This window comes from Phoca vitulina, unplaced genomic scaffold (genome assembly GCF_004348235.1).
Source record: "Phoca vitulina isolate PV1807 unplaced genomic scaffold, GSC_HSeal_1.0 scaffold106, whole genome shotgun sequence".
In the NCBI taxonomy this organism is placed as follows: Eukaryota; Metazoa; Chordata; class Mammalia; order Carnivora; family Phocidae; genus Phoca; species Phoca vitulina.
The window spans coordinates 585,744-595,896 of NW_022589809.1; the positions used below are offsets into that span (position 1 = coordinate 585,744).

Sequence of the window (10,153 nt, forward strand, 5' to 3'; positions counted from 1 at the left end):
GTTCCATTGGTCTGTATGTCTGTTTTTGTGCCAGTACCATGCTGTCTTGGTGATCACTGCTTTGTAATATAGCTTGAAATCGGGCAACGTGATGCCCCCAGCTTTGTTTTTCTTTTTCAACATCTCCTTGGCGATTCAGGGTCGTTTCTGATTCCATACAAATTTTAGGATTGTTTATTCCAGCACTTTGAAAAATGTCATTGGAATTTTGATCAGGATGGCATTGAAGGTATAGATTGCTCTGGGTAGCATGGACATTTAAACAATGTTTATTCCTCTGATCCATGAGCATGGAATATTTTTCCATCTTTTTGTGTCTTCTTCAATTTCTTTCATTAGTGTTTTGTAGTTCCTAGAGTATAGATCCTTTACCTCTTTCGTTAGGTTTCTTCCGAGGTATCTTATGGTTTTTGGTGCTATTGTAAATGGAATCATTTCTTTAATTTCTCTTTCTAAGTTGCGTTGTTAGTGTGTAAGAAAGCAGCTGATTTCTGTGCATTGATGTTGTATCCTGCTACATTACTGAATTCCTGGATGAGTTCTAGTAATTTGGGGGTGGAGTCTTTTGGGTTTTCCACATAAAATATTCTGTCGTCTGTGAAAAGAGAGAGTTTGACTTCTTTGCCAATTTGAATACCTTTTATTTCTTTTTGTTGTCTGATTGCTGTTGCTAGGACTTCTAGTACTATGTTGAACAACAGTGGTGAGAGTGGGCACCCTTGTCGTGTTCCTGATCTTAAGGGAAAGGCTCTCAGCTTTTCCCCATTGAGGATGATATTTGCTGTGGGTTTTTCATAGATGGATTTTATGAGCTTGAGGAATGTTCCCTCTATCCCTATACTCTGGAGAGTTTTAATCAGGAAAGGATGTTGTATTTTGTCAAATGCTTTTTCTGCATCAATTGAGAGGACCATATGGTTCTTCTCCCTCCTCTTATTAATGTGTTCTATCACAGTGATTGATTTGCGAATGTTGAACCACCCTTGCATCCGGGGATAAATCCCACTTGGTCATGGTGGATGATCCTTTTAATGTATTGTTGGATCCTATTAGCTAGGATTTTGTTGAGGATTTTGGAATCCATATTCATCAGAGATATCGGTCTGAACTTCTCCTTTTTGATGGGGTCTTATCTCTCCCCTTTCATTCATAATTTTATTAATTTGGGTCCTTTCTCTCTTTTTTTGGATAAGCCTGGCTAGTGGTTTATCGATCTTATTAATTCTTTCAAAGAACCAACTTCTAGTTTCATTGATCTGATCTACTGTGTTTCTGGTTTCTAATTCATTGATTTCTGCTCTAAGTTTAATTATTTCTCTTCTAATACGTGGCTTAGGCGTCGTTTGTTGCTTTTTCTCTAGTTCTTTAAGGTGTAGAGTTAGTTGGTGAATTCAGGATTTTTCTGTTTTTCTGAGTGAGGCTTGGATGGCTATGTATTTTCCCCTTAGGACCGCCTTTGCAGTATCCCATAGGTTTTGGACCAATGTGTTTTCGTTCTCATTGATTTCCATGAATTGTTTAAGTTCTTCTTTGATTTCCTGGTTGACCCAAACATTCTTGAGCAGAGTGGTCTTTAGCTTCCAAGTGTTTGAATTTCTGCCAGATTTTTTCTTGTGATTGAGTTCCAGTTTCAAAGCATTGTGGTCTGAGAATATGCAGGGAATAATCTCAATCTTTTGGTATCGGTTGAGACCTGATTTGTGACCCAGTATGTGGTCTATTCTGGAGAAAGTTCCATGTGCGCTCGAGAGGAATGAGTATTCTGTTGTTTTAGGGTGGAATGTTCTGTAAATATCTATGAGGTCCACCTGGTCCAATGTATCATTCAAAGCTCTTGTTTCCTTGTTGATTTTCTGCTTAGATGATCTGTCCATTGCTGAGAGTTGAGTATGGAGGTCTCCTACAATGAACGTATTATTATCAATATGACTCTTTATTTTGGTTAACAGTTGGCTTATGTAGAGGGCTGCTCCCATGTTGGGGGCATAGATATTTACAATTGTTAGATCTTCTTGTTGGATAGACCCTTTAAGAATGATATAGTGTCCTGTGTCTCTTATTACAGACTTTAGTTTAAAATCTAATTTGTCTGATATAAGAATTGTTACTCCAGCTTTCTTTTGAGGTCCGCTGGCATGGAAGATGGATCTCCACCCCTTCACTTTCAGTCTGGATGTATCTTTAGGTTCAAAATGAGTCTCTTGTAGACAGCATATGGATGGGTCCTGTCTTTTTATCCAATCTGCAACCTTGTGCCATTTTATGGGAGCGTTTAGGCCATTCATGTTGAGAGTGATTATTGAAAGATATGAATTAATTGTCATCATATTGCCTGTGAAGACGTTATTTTTATAGATTGTCCCTGTAAATTTCTGTTGTAGATCACTCTTGGGGTCTTTCTCCTTTTATAGAACCCCCCTTAATATTTCTTCCAGGGCCGGCTTAGTGGTCACATATTCTTTCAACTTCTGCTGGTCATGGAAGCTCTGCATCTCTCCATTCATTCTAAATGACAGCCTTGCCAGATAAAGTATTCTTGGCTGCATGTTCTTCTCATTTAGTACCCTGAATATGTCTTGCCAGGCTTTTCTGGCTTGCCAGGTCTCTGTGGATAGTTCTGACATTATTCTGATGTTCCTCCCTCTGTACATAAGGAATCTCTTCCCCCAACTGCCCTTAAGATGGTTTCCTTGGTTCTAAGATTTGTAAGTTTTACTATTACATGCCGGGGTGTTGGCCTGTTTTCCTTTATCTTAGGAGGGGTCCTCTCTGCCTCTAGGACTCGAATGTTTGTTTCATTTCCCAGATTAGGGAAGTTCTCAGCTACGATTTGCTCAAATACATCTTCTAGCCCTCTCTCTCTCCACTCCCTCCGGGATTCCAATCGTTCTGACATTGGAATGCCTCATGGTGTCACTTATTTCTCTGATTCTATTTTCATGGATTCTGAGTTGTTTTTCCCTGTCCTCCTCTTTCCCTTTTTATCTATTATACTGTCTTCCAGATCGCTTATTCTCTCTTCTGTCTCAGTTACCCTAGCTGTTAGATTATCTAGATTGGATTGGATCTCATTGATAGCATTTTTAAGTTCTGCCAATTCACCTTTTATTTCTGCCCTTAGAGACTCTATGTTGCCATTAATTGATTTCTCCATTCTAGCCATTGTCTTCACAGTTGCTAGCCTGAATTCCATCTCTGACATCTTGGTTATATCTGCATCCATTTGTAAATCTGCAGCATAAGTCATAATCTCTGAGTCTTTTCCGTTTTGGGGGCTCCTCCTCCTAGTCATTCTGTTGATGGGTGTTTGAGGGAATGTATAGAGTCCAAATTATTGACCAGAACCCAAGCAAGATGCACCTGTTTTCTTGGGACCTTAGGGTTGCTGGCCTCTTGTTTTCCCAGCCTGTCTTCTGCGGGAGGGGCCTGCCACGCTGTTACTCAGGCAACCCTGTTTGGGCGGAGTTGTCCTGTGCCCCTGTGGCGGGGGATGGGCTCAGTGGGAATCAGTCTTTGGGGCTTTTGTTCTCTGGTGCCTTTCCCTGGGGGCTTTCTGCGTCTCTTCTGCGAGTCAGAGCAGAAGAGACCATTTCCAACCCTCTGCCTCAGAGCAGAGAGACTTCAGTCTGTTCTTCAGTGAGCTCTCCAGGCCACACTGTCTCCGTTTCTGTCCGTGTTGCTATAAACTGCAACGTCCTGGGTTGTGCGCCCCTCCGCAGCGCTCCCAGTCCTTCCTCCAGGTCGGGGCACGTCTCTGCCCTTTGTGCTTCTAAAACCGCCAGCCGCTCCCAGTTCACGCGCGCGCATGACTCCAGCGGTTGGGGTTCTGTCCCGGGGACTGCAGTTCACCTGCGCGCGACTCCGCCACTCGGGGATTCCACCCAGGGGGTTGCAGTTCACCGGCCAGACCCCAGCGCACCGGATTTCCATCTCGGAGGCTGCAGTTCACGAGCGTGCGACTGTCGCTCCGGGTTTCTGTGCGGGTGGCTGCGGTTCGCGTGCACGCGACCCCGCTGGTCTGGTTTTCCACCCCGGGGCCTGCCCTAAAGTCCTTTCCCGACGCTACCGGTCTGCGAGTCTGTGCCCCGTCTGCAGCGCGCGAGGCTGTCACTCACCGGCGGTGTAGGATCCCCATGGCCAGGCACCCTCCCGCTGCTGTTTATCCTCCGATATCTGCCCGCAGAATCACGGCTCTCTGCTTCGTACCTCAAAACCAACCACCTGCGATATTCTGTTTGTAGAGATCCAGATCTTCTTACATCTCAGGCTGGTTTTGTGGGTGCTCAGAGTGGTCTGGTAGATATCCAGCTCAATTCCGGGGACCAGTTGAAATAGGGTCCCCTACTCCTCCACCATCTTTCCCCCCTCCCTCCGATGTACCACTGTTTAGATAAAGTTGCTTTGCAACCATATCAATTTAGAATAAAAAATCCAAGTAAAATAAAAACACATAGCCATTAAGCTTATAACTTGATTGAGATAGATTTGATTTTACAATCAGCTTTCTGAAAGTGACTTACTCGCCCAGTATTGACTTATTTTGTTAGATAAGAGATACTATCACATAGTAAAAATCTACCAATTAACGGAATTGGACCACTAGCATATAAACTCTATAAAGGCATGGGTACTGTTCCCTTCACATATGTGCCCACAATGCCTCACTAATTGTTGGACAAATAAATGTATTTCTTAAAGCAGATAAGACAAGCATAAGTTCCGTGGTACATTAAAAATTGGTGCACCTATTAATGTAAGGTAGTGGGTATGATGGAAAAGGTGATCAGTTAATTAAATAAATATCTCTCCATCTAGTAAGGAAGCTATCTCAGTAGTACGCAGGTAACAGGAAATTAAGATGGAAAGAATTGGGTAAACCAGAGAGATAATTAAAAATCCACAGAATTGTGTATAGGTTATATACAGTTGGTGAAAGAAAGGGCGGGATTTAGGATGATGCATGCTCCATTTTGTGATATTGAGAATAGTGAGAAAGAGCCAAAGGCCAGGAGCTTTTGACTTAGTTGTGATGTGCTCATTTTGAAGCTGTTTAATATGCCCAGATGAAGTAAAATACATACTTGAACATGAGAATATGGATAGAAAATGTCTTTGTTGAAATACAATTCTGGGAGTCACCTGCAAATATATTCTGCTTTAAATTGTGATTAAGTCAAAACATAGTTATATGAAAACAATGAAGCGTGGATCACTACATCAAAAACTAATGATGTATTGTATGGTGACTAACATAACATAGTAATATAAAATTTAAAAAAAACAACAACAACATAGCTGCCATTCTCAAAAACCTACTAAGGAGAGAAATACAAAAAGTCAGAAACTTTAAAAAAATAATAATAATAATAAATAAAAAGTCAGAAACTTGCCAAGCAGGGGGAAAGTGCAGCAATAGAGATGAGCTCAGTGTGTGATGGAGACTTGACCACAACCTCAGGGTCTAGTAATCCATGGTCTGTTGAAAGAGCAATGTCACTGAAGTTTAGGATTTCCTCTTTCTCTTTTGAGCAAATGGTCAAAAGACCTTGATCTCTGCAAAATAATTATAACAATACCCATCTAGCATACAGTTGTGGCTATTAAATAAAATAAACTTTATGAATAAACCTTATTAAAAGTCAAATGCTTAAGACAGTGATCTAATTTATTTTATTTTATTTTTTTTTAAGATTTTATTTATTTATTTACTTGAGAGAGAGAGAGAAACAGCATGAGAGTGGAGAGGGTCAGAGGGAGAAGCAGGCTCCCTGCTGAGCCGGGAGCCCGATGTGGGACTCGATCCCAGGACTCCGGGATCATGACCTGAGCCGAAGGCAGTCGCTTAACCAACTGAGCCACCCAGGCGCCCGACAGTGATCTAATTTTAATTTCAGTTGTTCACTATTATACATTCCAGTTCATAGATGGTATGCAAATTGTTCAGGTCACACAGCTATTATGTAGTGAAATGAGCATTCAAACTCAGGTTTGTCCAACTCAAAAATTCAAGCACTACTGAATTTTTTTTTCTACCAAAACCCACTATAAGTTTATGAACATAACCAAATAATTTATTGAGTCATCATCCATTAAATTAATCAGTCATAATAACGGCATCCTAAAAAAATTCTTGATAATCATGTTTCACTAAGTCATAAAGTTCTTCCAAGAATTTTTTTCAGTGCCTCCTTCACTTCCTTGTTTCTCAGGGTATAGATGAGGGGGTTGAGTATGGGGGTCACCACGGTGTAAAAGAGGGAAACAAATTTTCCCTGGTCCTTGGACCTACTCTTGGCTGGCTGCAGATACATGAAGATGATGGTTCCATAGAAGATTATAACAACCATCAGGTGGGAGGAGCAGGTCCCAAATGCTTTGTGCCATCCAATGGCTGACTTGATCTTCAGAACTGCTAGGGCAATGTGCCAATAGTAGATCAGGATGAGTGATAAAGGCACCACCAGGAATAAAACACTAGCCACAAAGAGCTCTGCCTGGTTGAAAGTGGTGTCCACACAAGCCAACTTGATGAGCACAGGGACCTCACAGAAAAAATGATCCACTTGGCGATGGCCACAGAAAGGCAGCTGCAGGGTGAGAGTGGACTGTATGAGGGTGGTGGCCACCCCACTGAGCCATGCCACAGATGCCAGGATATGACAGAGTCCAGGGCGCATGGCAAAGGCATAATGTAGAGGACGGCAGACGGCGATGTAGCGATCATAGGACATCACAGCCAGGAGGACACACTCTGTGGATCCCAGGGCAAGAGAAACATAGAGCTGAACCACACAGCCGCCGTATGTGATGGACTTATCTGAACCACCCAGGTTGACTAGAAGCTGAGGAGTAATGCTGCTGGTGAAACAGAGGTCCAGGAAGGAGAGATGGGAGAGAAAAAAGTACATGGGAGTGTGCAGTTTAGAGTCCACGAGGGATACTAAGATGATAGTGGCATTGCCTAGGAGTGTCATCATGTACAGAAACAAGATTACCCCAAAGAGAACAAGCTCTAACTGAGGCCGGTCAGAGAAGCCTACCAAAATGAACCCAGGGAGTGTGCTATCATTAGTCCACCACATTACTCTCTGATTATTAACTCCTGAGTGATAAGGTCATATTAAACAGAAACTGCAGGGATTTTATGTAAATTCCTTTACAATTAAGATCTAAGTGTTGAAAAATAAGACTTCAGATGTAGGTAAAGATAAAGAGAATATCGAGTGCGATGTCATTGATTGTCCCATGAAGTGGCATACCTGGTGTGTTGATCATAGGTTTTCCATCTACCTTGAGGACAAAACAAAAGTTAAAATGCTTCAAAGATGAAGTTTTCCCACTGTTTCATAACTATCTTTTTTTTCAATATAAAGGTAATGGAATTGTGTAGGAAATATGGGAATTGCAAATACCATACTGCATTCTCAGAATCGATCAAATGGATGGATATATTAGGTAGGAACATGATGAAATATGCCAGAATGTACAAGATATCACCTGGGTAAGCAGTGTGTTATGAGAATGCTGAGTAGGGAGAGGAGTCTATAGCAGGAAGGTTGAGATTAAGTTCAAGTGCTAGATTACATCTTGCTCTTAAAAAATGAGAAGGAGAGCAAAGACGATAGAATTGCACAATGGTAAGAAATGAGTATAGAAATGGGAAGTACACTATAGAATGCCATCAAAAAGAAAGGAACTAAATTTGAGGTGTGTATACTGCCTATGCTACATAACAGAATATGATACCTACAAGGTAAATTTGAGTCACTTTTTCAGTGACCATAAACATCAGTAAGCATTATTTGGATAGCAGAGGTTTTTGTTAGGAGGGTGTTTGTTTGATTTGAATTGTCCTTTTCAAGATAAATATGGCTACACAACATAGATTTGGGGGGTAACTAGAGGGGAGGTGGGCAGGGGGATGGGTGAGGTAGGTGATGGGTATTAAGGAGTATACTTGTCATGATGAGCATCAAGTGTTGTATAGAACTGTTGAATCACTAAATCCTAAACCTGAAACTAATATTACACTCTATGTTAACTAGCCAGAATTTAAATAAAAACTTGGGGGGGGGAAAGAAACAATATAGAAGATTTTTAAAAAGAAGACACTCTAGTCCAGAAATAATGTAGGCAGTTAATATAACAGTGAACAAACACCACGTTATGAATTTGGGAGAGAAGGAAGGTGATGTAAATAGAATGCAAGAAATGCCACAGAGAGTTAAGTGACAATCGTTAAGATTTAACTACTAATGGGATATTGGATGAATGAATAGGAAAAAGTTGAATTATTGAAGTTTTACATACGATGAAAAAGGGAAATGGAGTAATTAAGAACAGCCTGCAACCATTCAGTCCAAGTTACTTGGTGATGCCAGGAAGAGTCAGACTGATAATTTCTACAGAGTCCAAGGACAGAATTGACGACCATTGTTTTGATGTTCTCCTTGGGATAAAGACTTGGACTCAGAGTCTCACTTAAGCAACAACACATGGATAGCAGCTACTCATTTGACAGCCCTCACAATTTAGACTCTATGTAACCATGTAATTCATATATATCTTATATAATTATGATAATTGCATAAAAACATAATTAGGGAAGCTCAGTTAAAACAACCACTACCCCCAGTCAAAACCCTGCATGTCTGAAGAACAATATGGTGAATTAATAATTGTGATCTCCAGTCTCTTAAAAAGCAAAAGCAGTTGAAAGGAGTTCATTGAGTTCATTAAGATCCTAAGTCTTTATTCTGAAGTTATGTTTCAACAATCCTATTGAACTTTTAAATTTTTGCTGACTATATTTCTTTATACAACCAAGTTTGCCATCTCAGTTCAAGTTTTAAAAATTTTTCTTTTATGGTCTGAAAATGGACTTAAAACTAGTGTCCTTCCACCGGAACACAACTGAAGCCGTATTCATTGTGCTTAGATATACATGCCATCATTCCCTCTCCCCGTGTTGAAGGCAGTCTATAAAGCATGATGAAAATTCAAGGACTTTGGTAACAGAAAAAGCTTAGATTTAATTCTTGGTCTTCCACCTTTTGGTTGTGCACCCTGAGTAAATCAGTAGGTATCACTAAGCTTTGGTTTGTCTGTCTGTGACATGGAGATGATAAATAGTTCCCGTTTCTAGGGATAGTGTAAGGAAAGTATGAGGTGGCAGCTCACACTACCTGTGCTGTCGTTGGGAATGAAGGTGCATGAAAAAACAGTGTATTCAGTGTGTGAATCAGAATATTAAATGGTAAGGTCAGAAGTCCTTCATATGGCTTACAAGCCCCTCCGTATTTGCCTAAACCTAGCTTGCCAGCTTTTGATGCCTCCTTCCAAGCCACAGAAGGAGGTACCGCTAGTCCTCCAAACTCAGAGCATGACGTTCCATGGCCAAGTTCTGTCACCTGCTGTGATTTTCATAGTGTTCACTCACGGCATCTGCCCAGACATTTTTACACAGCCTTTAAGATTTGGTTCAAGTAACGCTTTCTGGGAATCTTTATAGAAAAGTCACCTTTCCCAGTTCATTTCTACATCACTCTGTAGGTACTTCTATATACATTGTTAGCATTAAAGGATATTGAATGCTATATCTCACTGATCTTGATGACCTTAATATGTAGCACAGTCTCCAAAAAATGATTGTGAAATCAATATGTGTGTATGTGTGTAAATGAATTAAAATAAAAATGAAGATTTTTATCACTTATTTCATTATATATATCTTTTATCTGCCAACATTAATACTGATCTTTTATCTTTATCATGGATTTCATTATAAATACAATATATAATTAATAATATAATATATAAAACATATAATAATAAAACATATAATGAAATCCATGATAAAAATAAAATATCTATAAAAATATGATATACAGTCATGTGCACATTATATTATAAACAAATATTAATATATAGTCATGTATACATTGTTATATTAAAATAAATGTAATGAATATATAATGTATATTTTATATATAGTAAAATAAATGATAAAAATAACAGATAATAGATGAAGAGAAATAAAACTTTGGAAATAGATAAAAAGAACGGGTTAAAATAGAGAATATAAGGATAAAATAAAAAATACATTCAGGTTAAGGGTTTCCCTACTTTTTCATCACTATCAAATTTATTTATA

The 10,153-nt window shown here is 39.7% G+C and overlaps 1 protein-coding gene across 1 annotated transcript; it reads right to left on the reverse strand.

Annotated features, from left to right (window-relative positions):
• Positions 1-6,152: 6,152 nt before the first annotated feature.
• LOC116627945 (olfactory receptor 2G2-like) lies at positions 6,153-7,082 on the reverse strand. Its single transcript, XM_032397923.1, has one exon. It carries the CDS (start codon positions 7,080-7,082, stop codon positions 6,153-6,155), a length of 930 nt encoding a protein of 309 aa, XP_032253814.1.
• Between the last annotated feature and the right edge of the window lie 3,071 nt (positions 7,083-10,153).